General features: G+C 45.2%; 1 protein-coding gene across 4 annotated transcripts in view; it reads right to left on the bottom strand.

Moving 5' to 3' along the window:
- LOC137624271 (MPN domain-containing protein CG4751-like) overlaps window positions 1–25,809 on the bottom strand; it is a 47,837-nt gene that overhangs the window by 21,265 nt on the left and 763 nt on the right. For 2 of the 4 annotated variants that reach the window (XM_068354812.1, XM_068354830.1), the window contains exons 2-3: window positions 24,388–24,645; window positions 480–626 (exon numbers count right to left, since the gene is read on the bottom strand). In XM_068354812.1, coding sequence (XP_068210913.1) covers window positions 480–626; window positions 24,388–24,636 — 396 coding nt within the window. In that variant the 5' untranslated portion in view covers window positions 24,637–24,645. Of the gene's footprint in view, window positions 1–479; window positions 627–23,994; window positions 24,041–24,387; window positions 24,646–25,414; window positions 25,438–25,809 lie in introns of those variants that run through there. The other 2 variants (XM_068354821.1, XM_068354839.1) reach the window with 2 other exon arrangements.

Genomic DNA, 25,809 nt, shown 5'->3' with positions numbered 1-25,809 from the left:
GGTCTTGCCGGTGGCACGACAGAGAGAAAATTGGTTCTGTGTTGACATGGAGTACTTGAGTACCTGCTCGACAGATGGCGCTGTTGATGTACACCCCCACCTGTATAGCGATCGCTGGCGTATTTCGTCCTTAGGTTTTTCTGTCGGGCAGCAGAGCTGACAGCTATATGATCACCGGGTAAGTTTAATATTGAAAATTACTACATTTCCTCCAGACATTACTGGAAACTACTTCATTTCCTCCAGACATTACTGGAAATTACTACATGTCCACCAGACATTACTGGAAACTATTACATTTCCTCCAGACATCACTGGAAATTACTACATTTCCTCCCGACACTACTGGAAACTACCATGAAATTAAAGGCGCCAAACATCAAAGTATATTTAACTCACACAATACCAAATCTGTCACTGCAAAACTGACCAAACTCTTCCAGATTATAAAAAAAATAATAGGAGACAATCATACTTACTGAAGCCCACCCACAACCTGATTTCTTGTCTGGATTAACAATTTTCTTACAGTAAATGGCCCAAGCACTCGGAGTACCAAATATCTTGTTTGTTTCTTGGGATCGAATTCTCCCATCGGACAGCAAGTCACCCTTGAATTTATTTCCCTAAAGAGAGAAGAGATATGAGATCATGAATATATGTTACAAACAAAAATTATTGTTACGAAAACAAAGAATTGTCACATAAATATCAGTGCTGTATCATTAATACTCTAATGTATAAAAGAACTGGTGGAAAAATTATGTAATGAACTCTATTGATCTTATACTCAAATGCTATTAACAATCTATGCAGCTTATTAAAACCTTTTTCAAAGCAGTTTAAAGTTATCTTTACCTCTATTAAATAAGATTTCCTGAAGTCTAAGGAAAACCAGGTAATCTATTTGTGATGCATAAAAAATGGCGATTTGATTTATTCTTAAAACGAGCTCAAACATAATTTTGAGTTCCTTTACAAGTTAGTCAAAGCTAGTAATGAATCCTTCTCAAAGTGTTACCACTTTGAATAAAATCAATTTTCCATACGAAACCATATCATAATTAGAGGGGCACTCAGTAGAGCGCAGACCTCCGCCGCGTCAGCTTATTTCTCAACCTTGACCTTTGACCTTAACATGTATTAATTGGATTGGATTGTCATATATTTAAATATGAACCAAGTTTGAAGTCTCTGTGACAACAATGTCCAAACTTATGGCTGATTACGTGAATTAGACATTTTGCTTGACCGTGACCATCCCAAATTTAATAATTTCCAGCCAGCTTTTTACATAACAGTTAATCCCTGCAAGTTTCATGACTCTACGATTAAAATTGTGGCCAGGAAGCTGTTCACAAACAAACACACCTACAAACACCCAAACCATGGGTAAAACATGACCTCCTTTAAACTTAGTTGGCGGAGGTAAAAAGGCCTTTCATGAGCACAAAATCATCGCAAATAATTCAATTCATTTTAATGTGAAAGAAAAATGACAAACAACTAATAGCAGTGTGGGAAGGTGACTCCCGGGATCCCCGGCAGCTACAAGTGTCATCTGATTGATGGACTTTGAAAATTAGTGATACAAAGAGAGAAGCAGGAACTAACATTATATGCAAAAGGTTTATATGAAGATCCCAGGGCAGTAATTATAAAATACCCACATCTATATTTAGGTTTTTTTAAAGACTTAAAGGCTACTCATGAATGGCAGAGGCAAGGGACAGTGATATTGCCCTATCAAGCAGGACAATGCCCTGGAGACTGACCATATATACATATGATCAGAGCCCAAGTCCCTCTCCACCCAAGCTGGGACTAAGGAGGGCCAGGCAATGGCTGCTGATGACTCAGCAGGTAGACCTATAGGCTCCCCCAAAACCCCACATCCTTAGCTCACAAAGATGGGGAGGTTGCATCGACCAAAGGAACTAACGAGCTTGAGCGGGACTCAAACCTAAGTCTGGTGATCACCAGTCAGGGACGTTACCACTTACACCACCACAACCCTAAGGTGGGAAGAATTAGTTGCTAAAACTAAACCCAAACATAACTAATGGTACCTGTAAGATCATGAAAGCTCCTTGATATTGATCTTGAGCATCAAAACCCAAATTTCTTTATTATACAGAAACTCTTGATATGTAAGACAAGTTTGAGAGGTTTTTTTTAAATAATAAACTCCCTAGAAAAGGATAAGATGCATCCCAAAAGTTCCGAAGTCCAGCATACAGATCATACGCCTTTAACCCCTACCCTACACGTTTTCAGTCAACTGATCCATCTCACTACTGCTACCAAGTTAGAGTATGTATTATATGAGCCCTGCCAGACGAATAATATTCACTATCGAGCACCCAGGTACAGGAGATACTCAATCCGAATCGGGTAACTCCCTCCTAGGGACAAGAAAGTACCATGAAGCAAGATGAGTGATGCTCTGAGTTCATTGTTCTCCTGATAGGAAGAACGAGAGCAACACTCCAACAGGGAGTGGGGGGGGGGGGGGCTGCTTAATGTCATCCTCTCACAAAGGTACCCAACACCTGGGGGTACAAAGTTGCGTATCCTCATTAGAACAAAATTCCCTTCCCCACATGCTTTACTTTTGGTACATTTCCACTAACAAGCAAGAGCAATCATGAAAATTAAAAATAAAAACTTAAACAAATATAAGAAAAGATCCAGCAGTCAAAAGAGGAGCCTGATGGTACAACTGTAAACATTGTAGCCAAAGACAAAAGAAGCTATTCTCCTAAGGCAGATGTGCGGGGCTTCCCTTTCGTGCTACTTATTGTTAACTAGCTACCTTAGTAACAATAACTATTATTATTATTATTATTATTATTATTATTATTATTATTATTATTATTATTATTACTATTATTATTATTACTATTATTATTATTATTATTATTATTATTATAGTATTATTATTATTATTATAAGCTAAGCTATAACCCTAATTGGAAAAGCAAGATGCTACAAGCCCAAGGGCTCCAACAGGGAAAATAGCCCAGTGAGGAAAGGAAAAAATGGAAATAAAATATTCTAAGAAGAGTAACAACATTAAAATAAATATCTCCTATATAAACTATAAAATACTTTAACAAAACAAGAGGAAGAGAAATAAGATAGAATCGTGTGCTCGAGTGTACCCTCAAGCAAGAGAACTCTAACCCAAGGCAATGGAAGACCATGGTACAGAGGCTATGCCACTACCCAAGACTAGAGAACAATGGTTTGATTTTGGAGTGTACTTCTCCTAGAAGAGCTGCTTACCATAGCTAAAGAGTCTCCTCTACCCTTACCAAGAGAAAAGTGGCCACTGAACAATTGAAGTACAGTAACCCAAAGTGAAGAAGAATTGTTTGGCAATCTGTGTTGTCAGGTGTATGAGGACAGAGGAGAATATGTAAAGAATAGGCCAGACTATTCAGTGTGAATATGGAGGTAAATGGAAAATGAATCGTAACCAGAGAGAAGGACCAAATGTTGTACTGTCTGGCCAGTCAAAAGACCCCCATAACTCTCTAGCAGTAGTATCTCAACGAGTGGCTGGTGCCCTGGCCAACCTACTAAAGACATATCCCTATTTTGAAGAACGAAAGTTTTGTATATGTATAGGGACAAATATATTATTATTCATAATAATGTTCCCACTCCTTTACCTCTTATTCTAGTCCTTACTATATACACTATATCTACATTTAAAAACCACACATTCTATATCATAACACTTTAAGTAAAAATGTTATTTTCATTAGTAAAATAAATTTTTGAATATACTTACCCGATGATCATGTAGCTGTCAACTCCGTTGCCCGACAGAAATCTACGGTCGGGATACGCCAGCGATCGCTATCCAGGTGGGGGTGTACACAACAGCGCCATCTGTGGTCAGGTACTCAAGTACTTCTTGTCAACAAGACCTCAATTTTCTCCTCGGTCCACTGGTTCTCTATGGGGAGGAAGGGCGGGTCCTTTAAATCATGATCATCGGGTAAGTATATTCAAAAATTTATTTTACTAATGAAAATAACATTTTTCAATATTAATCTTACCCGATGATCATGTAGCTGATTCACACCCAGGGTGGTGGGTGGAGACCAGCATACATGTTAACAAAGAAGCTAAGTATCCCGTATTTCATTTTATTAGTTATTCAAAATAACAATATAAAATAAATAAGTACCTGGTAAGGAAGTCGACTTGAACCATTACTCTGCCTTTATTAAGTACGTCTTCCTTACTGAGCGTAGCGGTCCTCTTAGGATGCTGAAACGACTCTTAGGTGCTGAAGTATAAAGGGCTGCAACCCATACTAAAGGACCTCATCACAACCTCTAACCTAGGCGCTTCTCAAGAAAGAATTGACCACCCGCCAAATCAACCAGGATGCGGAAGGCTTCTTAGCCGACCGTACAACCCAAAAACAACAATAAAAAGTATTCAAGAGAAAGGTTAAAAAGGTTATGGGATTATGGGAATGTAGTGGCTGAGCCCTCACCTACTACTGCACTCGCTGCTACGAATGGTCCCAGGGTGTAGCAGTTCTCGTAAAGAGACTGGACATCTTTGAGATAGAATGATGCGAACACTGACTTGCTTCTCCAATAGGTTGCATCCATAACACTCTGCAGAGAACGGTTCTGTTTGAAGGCCACTGAAGTAGCCACAGCTCTCACTTCATGTGTCCTTACCTTCAGCAAAGCAAGGTCTTCTTCCTTCATATGAGAATGAGCTTCTCTAATCAGAAGCCTGATGTAGTAAGAAACTGCGTTCTTAGACATTGGTAGCGAAGGCTTCTTAACAGCACACCATAAGGCTTCTGATTGTCCTCGTAAGGGTTTTGACCTTTTTAGATAGTACCTAAGAGCTCTGACTGGGCAAAGTACTCTCTCCAGTTCGTTACCCACCAAGTTGGACAGGCTAGGGATCTCGAACGATTTAGGCCAAGGACGTGAAGGAAGCTCGTTTTTAGCCAAAAAACCGAGCTGCAAGGAACATGTAGCCGTTTCCGATGTGAAACCTATGTTCCTGCTGAAGGCGTGGATCTCACTTACTCTTTTAGCTGTTGCTAGGCATACGAGGAAAAGAGTTTTTAATGTGAGGTCCTTAAAAGAGGCTGATTGGAGCGGTTCCAATCTAGATGACATAAGGAACCTTAGGACCACGTCTAGATTCCAGCAGCCTGGAGTGGACAACCGACGTTCCTTTGAGGTCTCAAAAGACCTAAGGAGGTCCTGTAGATCTTTGTTGGTGGAAAGATCCAAGCCTCTGTGGCGGAAAACCGCTGCAAACATACTTCTGTAACCCTTGATCGTAGGAGCTGATAGGGATCTAATGTTCCTTAGATGTAATAGGAAGTCAGCAATCTGGGTTACAGTGGTACTGGTTGAGGAAACTGCATTGGCCTTGCACCAGCTTCGGAAGACTTCCCATTTAGATTGATAGACTCTGAGAGTGGATGTCCTCCTTTCTCTGGCAATCGCTCTGGCTGCCTCCTTCGAAAAGCCTCTAGCTCTTGAGAGTCTTTCGATAGTCTGAAGGCAGTCAGACGAAGAGCGTGGAGGTTTGGGTGTACCTTCTTTACGTGAGGTTGACGCAGAAGGTCCACTCTTAGAGGGAGAGTCCTGGGAACGTCGACCAGCCATTGCAGTACCTCTGTGAACCATTCTCTCGCGGGCCAGAGGGGAGCAACCAACGTCAGCCGTGTCCCTTTGTGAGAGGCGAACTTCTGAAGTACCCTATTGACAATCTTGAACGGCGGGAATGCATACAGGTCGAGATGGGACCAATCCAGCAGAAAGGTATCCACGTGAACTGCTGCTGGGTCTGGAATCGGAGAACAATACAATGGGAGCCTCTTGGTCATCGAGGTAGCAAACAGATCTATGGTTGGCTGACCCCACAGGGTCCAAAGTCTGCTGCAAACATTCTTGTGAAGGGTCCACTCAGTGGGGATGACCTGACCCTTCCGGCTGAGGCGATCTGCCATGACATTCATATCGCCCTGAATGAACCTCGTTACCAGCGTGAGCCTTCGATCTTTTGACCAAATGAGGAGGTCCCTTGCGATCTCGAACAACTTCCTTGAATGAGTCCCCCCCTGCTTGGAGATGTAAGCCAAGGCTGTGGTGTTGTCGGAGTTCACCTCCACCACCTTGTTTAGCTGGAGGGACTTGAAGTTTATTAAGGCCAGATGAACCGCCAACAACTCCTTGCAATTGATGTGAAGTGTCCTTTGCTCCTGATTCCATGTTCCCGAGCATTCCTGTCCGTCCAATGTCGCACCCCAGCCCGAGTCTGATGCGTCCGAGAAGAGACGGTGGTCGGGGGTCTGAACAGCTAACGAAAGACCTTCCTTGAGAAGAATGCTGTTCTTCCACCACGTTAGAGTAGACCTCATCTCTTCGGAAACAGGAACTGAGACCGTCTCTAGCGTCATGTCCTTTATCCAGTGAGCAGCTAGATGATACTGAAGGGGGCGGAGGTGGAGTCTCCCTAACTCGATGAACAGGGCCAGCGATGAAAGTGTCCCTGTTAGACTCATCCACTGCCTGACTGAGCATCGGTTCCTTCTCAGCATGCTCAGGATGCACTCTAGGGCTTGGTTGATCCTTGGGGCCGACGGAAAAGCCCGAAAAGCTCGACTCTGAATCTCCATACCCAGGTAAACAATGGTCTGGGATGGGACGAGCTGGGACTTCTCTAAATTGACCAGGAGGCCCAGCTCCTTGGTCAGATCCATAGTCCATCTGAGATTCTCCAGACAGCGACGACTTGTGGGAGCTCTTAAAAGCCAGTCGTCTAAATAGAGGGAGGCTCTGATGTCTGCCAAGTGAAGGAATTTCGCAATATTCCTCATCAGTCTCGTAAACACAAGAGGTGCCGTGCTTAGGCCAAAGCACAGGGCTTGGAACTAGTACACAACCTTTCCAAAGACGAATCTTAGGAAAGGTTGGGAGTCTGGATGGATGGGGACGTGAAAGTATGCGTCTTTCAGGTCTAACGAGACTATCCAGTCCTCCTGCCTGACCGCTGCTAGGACCGACTTCGTCGTCTCCATCGTGAACGTCTGCTTGGTGACATAAGCATTGAGAGCACTGACGTCCAGCACCGGTCTCCAACCTCCTGTCTTCTTGGCTACCAGGAAGAGACGGTTGTAAAAGCCCGGGGATTGATGATCCCGGACTATGACCACTGCTTCCTTTTGTAGCAAGAGCGACACCTCTTGTTGCAACGCTAGCCTCTTGTCCTTCTCCTTGTAGTTGGGAGAGAGGTTGATGGGAGATGTAGATAGAGGGGGATTGAGGCAGAACGGAATTCTGTATCCCTCCCTTAGCCACTTCACAGACTGAGCGTCTGCACCTCTGCTCTCCCAAGCTTGCCAGAAGGTCTTGAGTCTGGCTCCTACTGCTGTCTGGAGAGGAAGGCAGTCAAAACTTGCCTTTTGCGGACTTGGAACCCTTCTTGGACTTGCCACGGTGACTGTCTGCACGGGTACCTCCTCTGCTGGAGGTTCTGCCACGAAAGGGCGGGATGAACCTAGAAGCAGGTGTATCAACTGCTAAAGGGCGGAAGGGTCTAGGCACGGAAGGTAAGGTTTTAGCCTTACGTGCAGAAGAAGCCATGAGGTCATGCGTATCCTTCTGGATAAGAGAGGCAGCCATCCCCTTAATCAACTCCTCCGGAAACAGACACTTGGAGAGAGGAGCAAACAGCAACTCTGACTTCTGGCAAGGAGTGATACCAGCAGATAAGAAGGAGCACAGATGTTCTCTCTTCTTGAGGACCCCTGATACATATGAAGCCGCAAGTTCACCAGACCCATCCCGTATTGCCTTGTCCATGCTGGACATGATCAGCATGGCCGAGTCCTTGTCAGAAGGGGAAGTCTTCCTGCTTAAGGCTCCCAAACACCAATCGAGGAAGTTGAATATCTCGAAGGCACGAAAGACTCCCTTCAACATATGATCAAGATCGGAAAAGGACCAGCAGATCTTCGAACGTCTCATAGCCAACCTGCGGGGAGAGTCAACCAGACTTGAGAAGTCGGCCTGGGCAGAGGCAGGAACCCCCAAGCCAGGTTCCTCTCCCGTGGCATACCAGACGCTCGACTTAGAAGCCAGCTTGGGAGGAGGAAACACAAAAGAGGTCCTTCCCAGTTGCTTCTTGGAATGCAACCAGTCCCCCATAACCCTCAAAGCTCTCCTTGATGATCTGGCGAGAACAAGCTTGGTGAAGGCAGGCGCAGCAGACTGCATGCCCAGAGCAAACTCGGAGGGAGGAGAACGAGGGGTTGCAGACACAAAGTGTTCAGGATACAATTCTCTGAACAAAGCAAGGACTTTGCGAAAGTCTAAGGAGGGTGGCGAAGACTTGTGTCCTTCAACATCAGAGTGAGGATCATCCAGATGAGCAGCTTCATCCTCCGATACATCCTCATCCGAAAGTTGAGTTGTGAGTGGCAAAGGCAGAGCAGCAAGCTGAGCGGCTGAATCCTGCAGAACGGGTGCATGCGTACCTGCGGATCCATCATCATGCCTCTGCTGGACAGACTGTGAGCTGGCAACAACAAAAGCAGAGGGCCGGTGTGTGGGAGGGTCTGCGGTGGGCTGAGGAGCATGCGGTATGGTATGCAGAGCATGTTGTAAGGCATGCGGCTCATGCTGCATGGTATGCGGCTCATGCTGCATGGTATGCGGCTCATGCTGCATGGTATGCGGAGCATGCTGTAAGGTCCGCAGAGCATGCTGCATGGGCTGAGGAGAATGCCGCATAGTGCTGGAACCCGGCAACTCCTGATGCGGCAGCTCACGCATGTTAGCAGATGGTGCAGCAAGAACATGCGTTTGGCAGTGAGGACTGCGCATCGGTGGAGGAGCTCTCACAGGTGGGGTGTGGGAGCAGGCAGCCGCAGTATCTGCTGAGCGCACAACCTCTGCGGGTTGTAGGTTAACAGGAGAGGTGTTAACCTTCTCGGCATGATACTCCTGCATAAAAGCCGCAAGCTGAGACTGCATAGTCTGCAGCATGGACCACTTAGGGTCTACTGTGGTTGGAGCAACAACAGACGGAGCAGAGGCCTGTTGAGGGACCACTCTACCTCTCTTGGGAGGTGTGCAGTCATCAGATGACTGCGGCGAGTCCGAACTGACCCAGTGGCTACACCTGGGCCGTTGGACTAGCTCGGAAGGGACCTTACGTTTGAGCGGTCGTGAGACCTTGGTCCACCGTTTCCTCCTGGAAACCTCTTCCACAGACGAGGAATGTAAGGGCTCATTCGTCTGGGAGTGGAAGGGACGATCCTTAGCAGATGCGTCCGCAACCACTGAGGATACATCCGTGCGCCGATCAAGGCCTGCCGAACCCTTTGGTCCTTCGACATTGCTTCTCCCCTGGGCTTGGGAGCTTGCAAGAGGTCCCGGACTGGGAGGACGACTGGCACGCACAGATGTACCCTCATGCGCAACACTGACACTGACACTATGCACAGCACTAGCACTAACACTTCCCACTGCACTCTTCGCTTTCAGCTCTCTGACATCTGCCAAGAGCTGATTGCGGTCACTAACCAACGACTCCACCTTATCACCGAGAGCCTGAATGGCACGCAACATATCAGCCATTGCAGGCTGAGCACTCGTAGCAGGTTCGGGAGTCACCACCACAGGGTAAGGAAAAGGTTGAGGGGCATGGGGAGAGGAAAAATCCACAGAGCGAGAAGAACTCCTCCTATCTCTCTCCTTCTCTAACCTACGTGTATATCTGAGGAATTCATTAAAATCGAATTCCGAAAGCCCAGCACATTCCCCACATCGATCTTCCAATTGACAGGATTTTCCCCTACAATTGGAACATACGGTGTGAGGATCTATAGAGGCCTTCGGAAGACGCCTATTACAAGTCCTAACACTACACTGCCTGTATTTAGGAACTTGGGAATGGTCAGACATCTTGAATTTAGAGGTAGTCAAGGGGGAATTCCAAAATAAAGCAAAGATCGTTAACCAATGAATCAAATTAATTCCAAAAGCTTGCTAAGCTAAGGATAAAGCTTCCTGAACAGCGAAGGCTAAATTTCAGAGCAAATACATCACCAAAACGTGAACAAAAGACTCCAAAATCAACAGCGTATCCATGTAGGTCTTGCCGGCGGCACGACAGAGGAAAAATTGAGGTCTTGTTGAGAAGAAGTACTTGAGTACCTGACCACAGATGGCGCTGTTGTGTACACCCCCACCTGGATAGCGATCGCTGGCGTATCCCGACCGTAAATTTCTGTCGGGCAACGGAGTTGACAGCTACATGATCATCGGGTAAGATTAATATTGAAAAATAGACCATACACCACAAAACCTAAATGATTTATGGATGAAATATTAATATTTCTGACAGGTTACTAAAAATGGTTGAAGCAATAGCTATTGGGCTCAATTCTGAGAGGTACTATGGCAGTTCAATAGTTATGGTGAAATATGAAAATACAAAATCAAAATACTTAAGGACAAAATTTTGAAATTAATAAAAATCTAGGGATATAATCAACACAAAAAGAAACTCTAAAACAAAAAATACAAATAATTTATTTGGTAAATCCTTAAAATAAAAGCCAGGTAAAAAATAGGGCAAAGCAAGAGGGAGAGGGTTCACCTGCCAGTGGAACAATTACAGTACCAATAAAAGAGAGTATCTAACTAGGACAAATCCTTGGTCTAACTGAGCTAGACTTGTTAAAAATGATATCCTGCCTGCAATATTTTGAGCTATTAAATGAACATCTTACTGTTTTGCTATATATTTTTCAACATAGAAAATGATTGATAACACAATAAAAATACAAAGAACGTTTTAAATTCATGCATTTCCTATTTGTTTCTTCCAAGATTAAAAAATATATACTGAAGATATACAAACAAAATATACACTGTAGTCATCTAACGTCATCAAATCTTATACAAAGACGAAAACAACTGAAGCTAGAGATCTGTTTTAATTCCCCTACACACAGTGGTAAGCAATCGTACAACATAATTACTATCACATTGAATTTCATGAAGCTCTTTTCTTACTACAATGACAATATTTTGGTTATTTGCACAAACAATTGTATTTTCTTTCTCTTTATCACCCAAAAATTTTTATAATACATAAGAAAGTCCCCTACTTACAAACTTGTCCCGCTCAAACACATTAGTTTCTCTGGTCGCTCCAACCTCACCATCCTTGTGAGGTAAGGATGGGGGGTTTGGGAGAGCCTATAGATCTATCTGCTGAGTTATAAGCACCCATTGCCTGGCCCTCCTTGGTCCTAGCTTGAATGGAGAGGGGGCTTGGGTGCTAATCATATGTATATATGGTCAGTCTCTAGGGCATTGTCCTGCTATATAAGGGAATGTCGCTGTCCCTTTCCTCTGCCATTCATGAGCTGCCTTTGAACCTTTAACCCTTTTACCCCCAAAGGACGTACTGGTACATTTCACAAAACTCATTCCTTTACCCCCTTGGACGTACCGGTACGTCCTTGCAAAAAACTGCTATTTACATTTTTTTTTCATATTTTTGATAATATTTTGAGAAACTTCAGGCATTTTCCAAAAGAATGAGACCAACGTGACCTTTCTATGACGAAAATTAAGGCTGTTAGAGCAATTTAAAAACAATATACTGCAAAATGTGCTTGAAAAAAAATAACCCCTGGGGGTTAACGGTTGGAAAGTTCCAAATAGCCTGGGGGTAAAAGGATTAAACGACTATCTGTTGAATTTTGGAGCTGGAAATCTTACAGATGGGAGTCAGGTTAGGCCTAACCTACGCCAAAATTTGAAAAAATCCAACTTTCAAACAATTCGACTTACAGACAGCTTCTTGGAACCTATTATGTTTGCATGTTGAGGACCTTCCGTACTGTATGTTTTAACCCTTTTACCCCCAGGCTATTTGGAAATTTCCAACCCTTAACCCCCAGGGGGTTATTTTTTTCCCAGCACATATTGCAGTATATTTTTTTTAAATTGCTCTAACAGCCTTAATTTTTGTCATAGAGAGGTCAGGTTGGTCTCATTCTCTTGGAAAATGCCTGAATTTTTTCAAAAAATTATCAAAAATATGAAAAAAAAAAATTTTATAGCATTTTTTTGCAAGGACGTACCGGTACGTCCATGGGGGTAAAGGGATGAGTTTTGTGAAACGTACCAGTACGTCCTTTGGGGGTAAAAGGGTTAACTGACAAACAATTGGATTTACTTGCTATTTATCCCCAAACTCTTTTTATAATCCCTTAACTAAAATAATGAGTTAATAAAGTTACAAAACTTGTAAGGTTTTTCAATAACTTAAATACATCACTGAATTCACTTGTACCAAGACCTTCAGAAAGTTGTGTTTGCCAAGAGCCAAGACATTTGCTTGATAAAATGAAAAGAGCAAGATGACAAATTCGAAGATAATTTGTATTTTTCCTAACCATACAAACCTTAGCTATTTACAAAGGGTTATTACTTTTAGCGTAGCTGAAATGGCGAGCCATTAGAATTTAACGAGGGTGTATTACCCCCGCGCTAGTTAGCGGGGGGGTAGGGGAGTGGTAGCTAGCTACCCCTCCTCCCCCTCACACACAGGTGAATACTCACTTTCACTTAGAGGTAGGACTTGTCTTGGGGGACAGGGCTGGCGGGCAAATATGTGTAAATAGCTAAGGTTTGTATGGTTAGGAAAAATACAAATTATCTTCGAATTTGTCATTTGTTCCGTAACCGAAATACAAACCACGCTATTTACAAAGGGTGACTTATCCCTTAGGAAGGGTGGAAAGTCCCCAGCCATACTGGCTTTGGCTTTACCCGGGGACTCAGAATCCGAGTGAGTCGCACTCGAGAAAAGGAGTCCCTGCACCTCACAAGTTCCTTGCACCGCAAGGAACCATGTGGCCTACGTAAGCTTGTGTGTGAAGGAAGAAGTGTGACCCGTCCTAGGCAGTTGACCTGGAGTTCCAGAAGGAACTCTGGGTTAGGACGTTCCCAATACCACCTCGTCAGGGTATGGGGGACGCGACAGTATTGACTCAATACTCGGAACACAAGGAAGCATGGTTTACCTGCAGAGGTTCGAGGTCAGCTATGCAGAGACCAGGATGCTGCTTCCCCGTAGAGGGGATGATGAAGAAAGAAGTAAGGGCCAGACATACTTCTTTCGTTCATGCAGACTAAAACCTGATAACAATGCCCTCAACCTTCTGCTACCTGTCCAAAAAGGAGCCTGAGGTTAGACCAGCTGTTGTGTAGCCACCACAGAGCGATAGAAAACGTATCGAGACTCCTGTGGGTCACGCCCTGCAGGAAGCGGGCTGCGAAGGTCATCAGACGCTTCCAGACTCCAGCTTGTAGCACCTGCGTCACAGAGTAGTATTACTCGAAGGCGAGGGACGTTGCGATGTATCCAACATCGTGCTGTAGGGCGACGTGACGGGGGAGGGTCTGAAGACAGGTCGAGATGAATGTCCTTGAGTCCGGGCTGAAGAGGTATACTGGTGACTCTCCCCCCATGTCCTCCTTGTGTTCCCAAATCGGCTGCAACTGAGGCCAAACTGCAGCTGTTCCCAGCGCTAACCTCTCGATTCCTGTACTGGCAAGAAAGAGAAGGTCTTGGGACATCAGACACAGAATGGAGACTCAAAATCTTGAATGAATCGGACCGAAGGGTCGGGACCCTCAGATTCTGAGTCTAGCCAACAACTCAGGAGCGAGCCTGAATGTTGCCTTCCCCTCTTCCTTAGAAAGGGGGGGGAGTAGTAAGAGACCAAGAAGATTGCTTACACACTGGCCGTGGCCAGAGTGAGCAGAAGACCCAAGGCGGAATACAATCCGAGGCCTGTCATAAAAGGGTCTTGAGAAGATCTCTTAAAGGACTAAAAGTCCGAGCCATGCTCCAAGTTGGAGGTCTTCCTCCGACTAGGGCAGGGACGATCGTAGCTTCGCATGAGCGAGGATAGATCCAGCGGGCAGGAAAAAGTTATTCCTTTAAGCCTGAAGGTCAGGGAAAGGCTGAGCGACAGGCTTCATTGCCAAGAGCGGAAAGGAGTTTCCTCCCGCCGAAAGGCAATAAGACCGTTATTGCTGGAGAAGAGGCCTCACGGGAAGAGGTATATCTCCCACGGCACCAACCACCTTAGACTCTTCACTTTGCCTGGGAGACCCCTGTGGATGACTATCGCAGATGACGCGACCTCCGTACCGCGACTGTAGCGGGTTGTCTCTTCTAGAGGAGGAAGCGTAGTGTCTCCAGGCATGAAGCCGAAGCGACGTCCCGGTTCGGGAGAGATGTCGCAGTGTGGTTGCTTGAGTAGTCTGCGCCGTGGGAGAAGCTCTCCCGGGAGTTCCGTCAGGGGAAGCAGAGGGTCCAGAAACCGTTCTGCGCATAGTCCCAGTGGAGCTCTCCCATTGAAAGGTTGACAGACAACCTGGTTTTGTTGAGACCCATTGTCCGCAGACAAAAAGGAGGGAAGACGCAGGCGTCGAAGTTGTCCCACCATCACCGGAATGCATCTTGCCAGAGTCTCGGGGTCTGAGACTGGGGGGAAAACTAGCGGAAGCTTGAGGTTCCAAGCTGTCGCGATCAGGTCCCCCAGACCAGCACTTGCTGGTTACCCAAGGTCAAAGACCCTTAGGTACACTCTCTCTATGAGGCTCTGCTCGGATAGTCTGAGAGAAACATTCCCCTGCCTGGAATGAGAGAGCCGATGGTGGAATTGAGAGAATCTCAATCATCCCGGTATCTCTACTGCAAGATGTGAAGGTGTGAAAATGCGTCCCCTGCTGGTTAGCATGAAGTCGACACGCAACGGGGCGACTTGGCAGGAGCGGTAGGATCTGAAGAGGGGCCAGACTAAGGCCCTTAAGCCTGCCTGAATGATGGAGAGGTATCCTTCAGGTCTTGACCATAGGCCTGGACCGGAACATGCCCCCCCCCCTTTCCTTTGACGAGTCCGAGAACCGCATCAAGAATGTGGGGAAAGGACGAGAATATCCACTACCATCAAGAGGCTCCATAGGTCAACACCCATTGCAGGTTTAATAGTTCCGCTGGTCCCATAGGGCCAGGGAGTCCGGTTAAACATTGCCTGAAGCCACCGGAACTTGGATCGCCCCACATGGAACTTATCCTGAGGCGACCGTTCGGACTATAAACGGGTCAATGAGGAAAGAAGAACTAGGAAACGTTCCAAGGTAGGGCTGAAAATTCTGCTTGACTGAGAACAGGTACTGCGACTCTCCTCAGTCTTGCCACAGTCAACCGAAAGGAAGGCTCGGAGGATGTGGTAACAGAATCTGGCGTCCCCAGGTGGTCACCCATCCAAGTACCGACGTTGCTTAACCTCGCTGGACGGACGAGAAGCGGGGTTTCCAACGTGGTAAGGCGGTTGACTCAATATCATGGCCAGATACTCCAGATGTTGAGGCAGGGGAAGAGAAGGCTCCAAGCAAAATACCATGAGCCCACACTCATGGTCAGCATTCGGAAGCTTTTCCCGGCGCTGAAGAAGGTCGAAACCCGAGCCTACCGGAGTTGACCAGCCCTCCAAACAGCAGAGGAGGCGGAAGTCTGCACCTGAGCGGCCAAGAGGAAGGCAGGGAGAGTTCTCTGGGGAAACAAACCTGCTATGCCACGGCGGGATAGCCACACTGCATCATAAGCAGGAATACTTGCAGTTTAGGCTGAATTCGACGAGCACCCTGGAAGATGGATGGAATGGAAACTGAAAGTACCCGTCCTTCCGATCCAGGGTTAAAGGAGTCCTGTCGCCTCGTTACCAGTCTGATCGATTCTGCTGGTCTACGCTGGCCAAAGTTTGTTCGACAAACTTGATCAGGGCTGAGAGGTCGACTATGGACATCCCCTCTCAGATCCTTCCTTACAAGAAAGGATCGACTGAGGGGGCCGGGGGTGAAGCCGTCGATGATCCTAAGGAAGACCTTCGCCTAAGGTATGGATCATTCTGCCCAACCGGGCAACTCTGCTGATGCTATGGCATAGAGGTTCAGAGACACTGAATTCGCTGACAGAGACGGCAGGCGCGATATCCTTGGCTACTCACAGAGATTGTGCGGGAATGGGCATCGGGAAGCTGTCATTCGGATGAGTAACCTTAAGCATCCTCCCAGCGAAAAAACCTGCAATCCTAGAGTTCGTGAACTCCTTTTAGGACTATGCCCCCCCGGGGGAGTCTCCCGTGCCATCTGTTCCTGACAGGAGGAAACTGCAATTGGACACCTTGTCCCAGTTGTCGTAGCCGATAACTTAGGCCGACGTGGTTGAAAGAAAAGGGAGCTGGAGCCCTGCAGAGTCTGGAAGAAAGCGCCTTGGAGGAGTGAAACCGGAAGTCGATTTACTCCGCACAGCAGATGTTTAAGTCTCTGTCCTTGGGCAAAGACAAAACTCTTCTCAAGGATGGAAGGGTGTCTGAGGTCGTTGACCTCCACAGATGAGACACCCGAAGGAAGCCTTCAGTCAGTGCGTCCAGATGGTACAACATCGAGCTTGTCCGCAAGTTAGATACTTAACGACGAAAGGCCAAGGTGCCTGAGCTCGAGAGGAGGAAAGTACCCTTGATCTTCCTGTAGCTTCCTTGAACCAAACCTCGGGCCGTAACCGAGGAGGGAAAGAACCTGGTAAGCTCCCAGAGGAAGAGGTAAGCAGTCACCCCTTGTCCGATGGAGAAATCTTCAACGGAAAGCCCCCCCGCCAAAAATCCTTCCAGGGCGGGAGAAGGAGAGAGTACTCGTGCAGGAGAGGGGACCCTCGAGACCGACCTCTTGGGAACCAACTTCGCCCTGGGGGAAGTCACCACGAAGTCCACTCCTCTCTTTCTCTTCAGCGTAGGAGAGACAGCCGCTGGTTTGTTACCCTGGCCGGTGAGTGCTGGTTTCATAACCCTCATTAACGCCCGTGCCAGCGGATCAAACCATGTCTGCTGCTCCAAGGACACAGAGTCCGAAATCCTCGCTAAGGTGAAAGGGATCGGGCGATCCTTTGGAGAGGACACGACGGTTCCTGCCTGAAAAGAAGGTGGGAAGAATGCTGTACTGACCTGTCTTCGTCCTGCACTACCAACCTGTGCTTGGATGGAGGTGATCCCGAGTGCCGCCTAGGAGCACGCGTCCCTGCTGCTACCACCGGCTGTGGAATTCGCCGCGAACTATGGTCGCGCGAGGGCGAACGGTCGCGCAAAGGCGAATGGTCGCGCGGGCGCACAGGCGAGCGGTCGCGCGGGCGCGCAGGCGAGCGGTCGCGAGGGCGCGCAGGCGAGCGATCGCGCGGGCGCGCAGGCGAGCGATCGCGCGGGCGCGCAGGCGAGCGATCGCGCGGGCGCGCAGGCGAGCGATCGCGCGGGCGCGCAGGCGAGCGATCGCGCGGGCGCGCAGGCGAGCGATCGCGCGGGCGCGCAGGCGAATGGGCGTGACGGCGAGGGATCGTGCTGCCGCGTAGGTGAAGAAGATCGCTGGCGGTAAGCGATGGCGAGCAGCATGTGTAGGTGAATGATCGCGTGATATGGTGCGATGGTGATCAGCATCCGCAAGAGGGCGAGCGTTCAGGGTTGTGCGATGAGGAGCAGCATGCGTAAGCGGGCAATCGTGCAGGGTTGTGCGATGGCGAGCAGCATGCGCAGGTGAATGATCGCGTGAAAGGGTGCGATGGTGACCAGCATCTGCAGGAGGGCGATCGTTCAGGGTTGTGCGATGAGGAGCAGCATGCGTAAGCGGGCAATCGTTCAGGGTTGTGCGATGGCGAGCAGCATGCGCAGGTGAATGATCGCGTGAAAGGGTGCGATGGTGATCAGCATCTGCAGGAGGGCGATCGTTCAGGGTTGTGCGATGAGGAGCAGCATGCGTAAGCGGGCAATCGTTCAGGGTTGTGCGATGGCGAGCAGCATGCGCAGGTGAATGATCGCGTGAAAGGGTGCGATGGTGATCAGCATCCGCAAGAGGGCGATCGTTCAGGGTTGTGCGATGAGGAGCAGCATGCGTAAGCGGGCAATCGTTCAGGGTTGTGCGATGGCGATCAGCATCCGCAGTTGAGGGTCGCGCGATGGCGATCAGCATCCGCAGTTGAGGGTCGCGCGATGGCGATCAGCATCCGCAGTTGAGGGTCGCGCGATGGCGATCAGCATCCGCAGTTGAGGGTCGCGCGATGGCGATCAGCATCTGCAGTTGAGGGTCGCGCGATGGCGATCAGCATCCGCAGTTGAGGGTCGCGCGATGGCGATCAGCATCTGCAGTTGAGGGTCGCGCGATGGCGATCAGCATCTGCAGTTGAGGGTCGCGCGATGGCGATCAGCATCCGCAGTTGAGCTAGTAGCTGGCGAACCATGTTCCTTCAGAAGTGTTGGAGAACGTTGGCGTGCCAGCTGTAACACACGTGGGCGATCCGGAGATCGCTGGCGAGCTGATGATCGCTGACGAGCTGACGATCGCTGGCGAGCTGATGATCGCTGACGAGCTGATGATCGCTGACGAGCTGATGATCGCTGACGAGCAGAAGGCTATGCGTGGAAGCCTGCGCAAAGAAGAGTCCTTGACCCCGACCTGAACCGAAGTTCTAGATCGCGAGGGCGAACGTGGGCGCACAGGGCACGTAACAGGAACCGCAGGGAAGATCATCTTGAAAGCGCTGACGAACAGGAGAGCGCTGACGAACAGAAGGGCGCACAGGGAAACCCTGACACGCAAGGGAAGAACCCCCGTGGGGGCAACCCTTTGCCCCGAAGGGATCGTTGTCCGCCGGGAGACTGATGTCCGTCGGAAGACCGCTGTCCGTCGGGAAGACCGTTGTCCGTCGGGAAGACCGTTGCCCGTCGGGAGACGAGATTAGACTGCTGTCCATCTGCACCAAGACGGAAGATCGAGAAAAAGAAGTTGTAGGCTGCAAACGGAGATTCAAAAAGGCGCCTCAAGCACCCTTATAGGGAGATGAGAGGCCCTTACGACGAGGCGGACGGAGGGCCTTACGGCGAGGGAGGCCAACAGCAACAGCAACAGAAGAAACCTCCGAAGAGGAGTCTCTATGAGTGTACTCTCTCGCGAACGACAGAGAAACACTTCGTGGAAGAGACTGGTCAGCCAGTGACCTAAAAGGGGCAATCCTCCGAAGAGGAGCCCCTGCAGTTGCCCAGCCCCTTGAGCGAAACTGCAGGTGCGACCGCTCAGCACCAAGAGCATAGACGCACGAAAAAGAGGCAAGAGAAGAACCCCCCAAAAGAGGAAAAGCTCAAGCCTGGACAGGAAAAAACTTCCCTCGGAAGGAAAGATATCCGCCCAAGGAGGCAAGCCTCCTGACTGTTCTAAAATGAACTGGAGAGCTGTCCGTCGACACGGGAGTACTACCAGTAGAAGGAGACACGCCCCTGACGACAATACAAGGGGGGAGGCAGCAACAGCCGAATCCCCAGGACTCAACCAGACAGCTCACACCGTTGCTATATTACAGAAACGAACTAGATCGGTAACTGTAAAAAAATAAAACAAATAATATTAGTACACATTCATTCCCCCGGGAAGGCTCCGAAGAGGAATCCCGAGGAAAAGGAACAAGAATTACACAACAGGCACGTGCCCTCACAACCACTTACACTCGCGGAAGGAGAGCTGTAACCAAAACAGAATTATAACAATTATAATTATGTAACTATGTAATTATGTAATTTAAAAAAAAAAAAATGAACACTAAAGAAAAAAACGAAAACCCCGAAAGGAATCGTTCTACAAGCTGAAAAATTAACAACTACAATTAGATTCATAAACTAATTGAGACAAAATGTACGGCGTAGCAACCCCACCCACACGGGAAGGAAGCTACAAGGTCGTAGTAAAACATAGTAAAAGGGTGAACGACCTCAAGAGAGAGAGAGAGAGAAAGACCGAAGTCAAACTCGATCGCAACCCATAAAATTAGGCCGTGGTGGCCTAACTGCCGAGGCCTCCACGTAGATATCGTACACTACACACACACATCTGAAAAGGAAACTTACTTATTTCTATACTCAAATATATATACAAACATGAAAACATGTTTACATATATATTGAGTAAAAGAAAAGTAAGCGATTAAGTAAAGACAAAACAGACAATGGCTGCCAAGCGAGGACCAAGACAGAGACGTCTGTCACAGTCCGAGCCAAAAGTGAAAGTGAGTATTCACCTGTGTGTGAGGGGGAGGAGGGGTAGCTAGCTACCACTCCCCTACCCCCCCGCTAACTAGCGCGGGGGTAATACACCCTCGTTAAATTCTAATGGCTCGCCATTTCAGCTACGCTAAAAGTAATAACCCTTTGTAAATAGCGTGGTTTGTATTTCGGTTACGGAACAATTTTGTTTTCATGTAAATATCAAACCACTACAGAAGCTTCCTATTTCACTCCATCACGATGTAGCTGATGATGATGATGACAAAAATTTAAAAGATTTCGGAGGCAAAACTCTCAATCAAAATTAATAGAATTGATATACCAAAAATTACTAATTCCTATTAGCGTCAATATGCGTAGGAGATGATGATGATGATGATACAATGGCTGCTTTCCTCTTGGTAAGGGTAGAAGAGACTCTTTAGCTATAGTAAGCAGCTCTTCTTGGTGAGGGACACTTCAAAATAAAACCATTCTTCTCAAGTCTTGGGTAGTGCCATAGCCTCTGTACCATGGTCTTCCACTGTCTTGGATTAGAGTTCTCTTGCTTGAGGGTACAACCAGGCACATTATTCTATCTTTTTTCTCTTACTCGTGTTTTTATTCTTAATTTTTTATAGTTTATATATGAAAGACCTATTTTAATGTTGTTACTGTTCTTAAAAAATTTTATTTTAATAGTTCATTACTGCACTTGTAGTTTATTTATTTCCTTATTTCCTTTCCTCATTGGGCTATTTTTCCCTGTTGGAGCCCTTGGGCTTATGACACCTTACTCTTCCAACTAGGGTTATAGCTTAGCTTGTAATAATAATAATAATAATAATAATAATAATAATAATAATAATAATAATAAATGGTATATGTTATTCACGCAACCTTGCTTGTAAACTTATTTTGGCCATCTCTTCTCAGGATAAAAAAGGAGCGAAATCATGGCTCTCTCTTATGTCCTAAAATTACATCTTGGGTATTGCTGGACCAAAGCTCTTCAAACTGCATATCTAGGCTTGCAGTTACGTACATGTTACTGCTGGACAGTTTGGCACAAATGTATCAATCTTAGATTCCCTTCAATTGGTGAGGAGTTCTCTTCAAGAAAATTATTTCCTTATTAACCCTTTTACCCCCAGGCTATTTGGAAATTTCCAACCCTTAACCCCCAAGGGGTTATTTTTTTCCCAGCACATTTTGCAGTATATTTTTTTTAAATTGCTCTAACAGTCTTAATTTTTCTCATAGAGAGGTCAGGTTGGTCTCATTCTCTTGGAAAATGCCTGAATTTTCTAAAAAAAAAAAAAAAGAAAAAATGATCAAAAATATGAAAAAAAAAATTTTTATAGCATTTTTTTGCAAGGACGTACCGGTACGTCCATGGGGGTAAAGGGATGGCTTTTGTGAAACGTACCAGTACGTCCTTTGGGGGTAAAAGGGTTAAGAAAGTTTTTATTAGAACATGACTGCACCTTCTTTGATCTTTCCTGCATGAGTATGACAGGTAACTACCTACAGTACTTTCCTTGTAATTATAACCAACTTCTAGAGTTCGTGTATTCATAACCTCTTTTAGGAATGTAGCAAGCTGAATCAAACCAAGACCTGTAAACCACCACGAACCTGTTTTCTTGTGACACTTAGGAATGGAAAAGTCTTGTTATTAAGTTGTCACCAATAACCACGTTCCTAATAGTTCGGAATTCTGAGATACAATAGTCTCCATGAGATTTGTATGGCATTTTATAACAAATCTAGCCACCATAGCCTTCTAGACTGCAACTTGTCATATTCATCCCATCATATTTGCAGCATTCTCTAGAGTTCTCATGTTGCATGTTTGTCCGTGTTTAGACTGACACACAGCACCCATCTCAAAACCTGGCCTGGTAATCATTGTGTCAAGATGTTTATTCATCTGTCCTTTCAAAGTTGGTCTTTGTTGACCTTGCTACTACTGGGTTTGATGACTCCCTCCATTTTATTTTCCTATTTCATGCCGGTCTCTGTGTCTAGTCGCTCTTAAGACTGCAGAATATCCAATCTACTCACAGGGTCTTCACACAAATCATAACACACTCCATAATGAAGCAATTTACATAAATAGACAACTCACTAAGGATGCTGATCTCTACAGCAAGCAAAACAATTTATCTACTGTATTGACGAGACAAAGATAGGAGCCAGCCAATAACTAAACTGGGTCAGGCACTGCCAAAGTCTAAAAATATGACTTTGTAGTCTAGTTGAACTACTTTATATTGTATTATCAGTATATACCTAAAAATTAAGCCTGATAAAAGGATAATTCAGGGTAATGTACACAAGCATTAAAATAAATGTGCAGTATCACTAAAACCTGCAAGACCAAATAGCATTACTAATACAGTGCAGATATGTTACCTACATTATATCTTACATAAAAAGAGCTAGAGTACAGAGTACAGTAATGTACTGTATGGTAGGTAGTACAGCATCTTTGATTTTTTTCAATCTCCCCTTTTGCTTGTTTTGAATGAACCTTGCAGTGAGAATTAACCCTTTTACCCCCAGGCTCTTTGGAAATTTCCAACCCTTAACCCCCAAGGGGTTATTTTTTTCCCCAGCACATTTTGCAGTATATTTTTTTTTTAATTGCTCTAACAGCCTTAATTTTTGTCATAGAGAGGTCAGGTTGATCTCATTCTCTTGGAAAATGCCTGATTTTTTTCAAAAAATTATCAAAAATATAAAAAAAAAAGTGTTTATAGCATTTTTTTGCAAGGACCTACCGGTACGTTCATGGGGCTAAAGGGATGGGTTTTGTGAAACGTACCAGTACGTCCTTTGGGGGTAAAAGGGTTAACATTATACAGAGGAATAAAATATTTGGCGATAAAGTATAAATAGATCATTCCACTGGCAGGAAATTCACACAAGAAAATAACCCGGAAAGTCTATTTTATCAAAGGAATGACTCAACTCAAAGCTAGAACATGCTTAGTCAGGCATTGCAATTTAAATAAAATAACAGCTCAGCATATTGAATACAAGTTGCTTACGATGCTCATTCAGCTAAAGCCTATCTATCTTGTATTTCACATTCTGTTCAAACAAATCAGCTAATACATAAAATTCATTATCTACTTAAAGTTACGTGTATATGCAAATAGAACACAGGCTATTCTTACAACTCACCTTGTAATTTGAATAAGAAAATACTGAAATGTTGTAATATATTCAAGTCAAAATAAACACATAAATAACATTGCCTGATAATCTAATACACAACTACATACCTTGTGTCCGTATATTCGAGTCTTGGTTTTAATGTCCTATTACAAAATTATTAATGACTGTTCAGTGAAAATAATTGCTCTGAATTATTTAGAAAACTCACTAGTTTTGCCTCGTATGCAATTTGTTTAGTTTGGGGTTTTTTTTTGCGGGAATCGGAGAAAACTCGTCTTCAGTCAGTCCCTTTAAATGACAGCTGTGCCGCCATCAGTGCGATGGATATATTGTAATTAATCAGTGCAACAAACTTAAGCAAGTAGCCATTTTGATTTACCTTCATTAAAAATCCTAAAAAATCTTATAAGTTTTTAGAAAACAATAGTAAACTTAATGTATATGAATAATGTGTTACATTAATATAAAAACACACTAAAACCAAGACACAAATTTACGGACACCCAGCATATCTATAAATACCATGTAATATCAAAACATAATGCAAACACAACTGAAAAATGAGAAACACGTTCCTATAATATGCAACTACAGTACTTCAAAAACTACAATAAATAATTTCAACATCTACAACATACCTACATACTTAACTCATCTACGCATTCTCTGACATTCATTCCAATTCTGAAACAAAACAAAAACAACAGATAAGACTTAACAGTGTGCTACCTCTGTGCAATAAAACATGCATATAACCCTGAAAAAATAAATGTGTAATAGGTTTCACTTTGAGTAGCTGCATTTCATAAATTGAGGTGCTCCCTGTAACGATAAAACTCTGTGAAACGGATTCTCCCTTCTACGAAAAACAATTACGAGTACAGTATAGCATGCTAAGAGAGAGGGGGGACATGCCGTGCCCGCTGCTACTCAGAGGCCTAACGTGCTGTGCATCGGCAGAATATTGTGGTGACACAAAAGGGGGCAACCATTCACAATCAGCCAGCGATCCTGAAACGAAGCAGTCTTACCAGATAGTTGATGGTCATCGTACCCTCTCCTGGTTGGAGCACCCCTTCTTTTAACAGGGTTTTTAACGTTAGGCCTCGCCCAGTGCTTCTGCCGTGCGTTACAGCTTCTATCTCTTCTTCCTCCTCCTCCTCTTCCACATCGTCTTCCTCTTCCTCTACTTCTTCTTCTTCCTCGTCATCTTCGATTTCTTCCACTTCGTCATCTATTTGGATCTCTTCGAGAGGAGCAGTGGATGTCTCACCTGACATCTTTTAAATCTACAATCCAATTTTGAATTAAGTGTTTAATTTCTGGAAACTTTCAAATAAAACTGCCATCGATAAGCTAAACAGTAAAGAGATAATTCTAATACATTCATAATGTATTGAAGATATACTCGGTCAATGAAAACATTAAATTGACCAGAAAACAAATATATGAAAGTTGAAATTGTCAAAATATAGAGCTAACCTTTAGCTACTCAAAATGAAACAGCCTATTCAATAAAATTTCTGAAGTAGAACCTTTTTAGACTAAAATATGAGAGAGAGAGAGAGAGAGAGAGAGAGAGAGAGAGAGAGAGAGAGAGAGAGAGAGAGAGAGAGAGAGAGAGAGAGAGCACTCCCAATTTAGTAAGACAGGAATTCTGGCTTAGGTTAAGATTGAATGCAACTCTGCATCTTACAGATCAATTTACAAAACCCTAAGCCAGGTTAAGTTGATGTGTGGGGAGGTTCTATGTGGATTGGGGTCAAAATCAATTTCGCCAGGTATGAAGAGGCACTCCACGATAAGTTATGTTGGATTAGTTATGGTTAGGAAAAGGCGAGATCCTAGGCTATATTTTTCACTGGATTTGGCTTTTCACCACACTTATAAGTGACCCATTGGATCTACTGTATTGTAGGATACAGTAGGATGTAAGGACGTGAAAGCAAGAATCAAATGTCAAAATATTGTTAGCAAATATCTAAAAAAAACTTTTACACAACCAGACCCACTTACAGGTTCATGAGAAACTTAACCTTGGAAGGTTCAAAATCTTACTATTCACAATGAAGAGGTTTACCAGTGAGTACCTCACCACCAAGTACAGTCTGTTTTGGCTGTTGGCATACCAGAAAGTATATCAAGTGCTGAAAGTGTAAAATATAAATGATGATTAAGCAAATTAATTTCGCTTTAAACCAGCCAACATCTGTCTATATATATAGTATACTGTATGTATATCTGTGTTCTATTCATAAATAAATCTTTTGATTTATTTTTATTGACGCAACTTTATATATGCTAAAGATTTCCTCTTATGTAACTTTTCCCAGAACCAATTGTTTTTGCACAAGAAACTGTACTTTTGGCGCCAAAACGCTACGACTTCATTGGCTTCTAATAATGTAAGTACGCTAATTATTTTTCAGTGTTGTTTTAGGGCAAAGGAGAAA

Source organism: Palaemon carinicauda, chromosome 2, assembly GCF_036898095.1.
Source record: "Palaemon carinicauda isolate YSFRI2023 chromosome 2, ASM3689809v2, whole genome shotgun sequence".
NCBI classification, from domain to species: domain Eukaryota; kingdom Metazoa; phylum Arthropoda; class Malacostraca; order Decapoda; family Palaemonidae; genus Palaemon; species Palaemon carinicauda.
The sequence above is the reverse complement of the archived record's forward strand: the minus strand, read 5'-3'. Positions and strand labels throughout refer to the sequence as shown.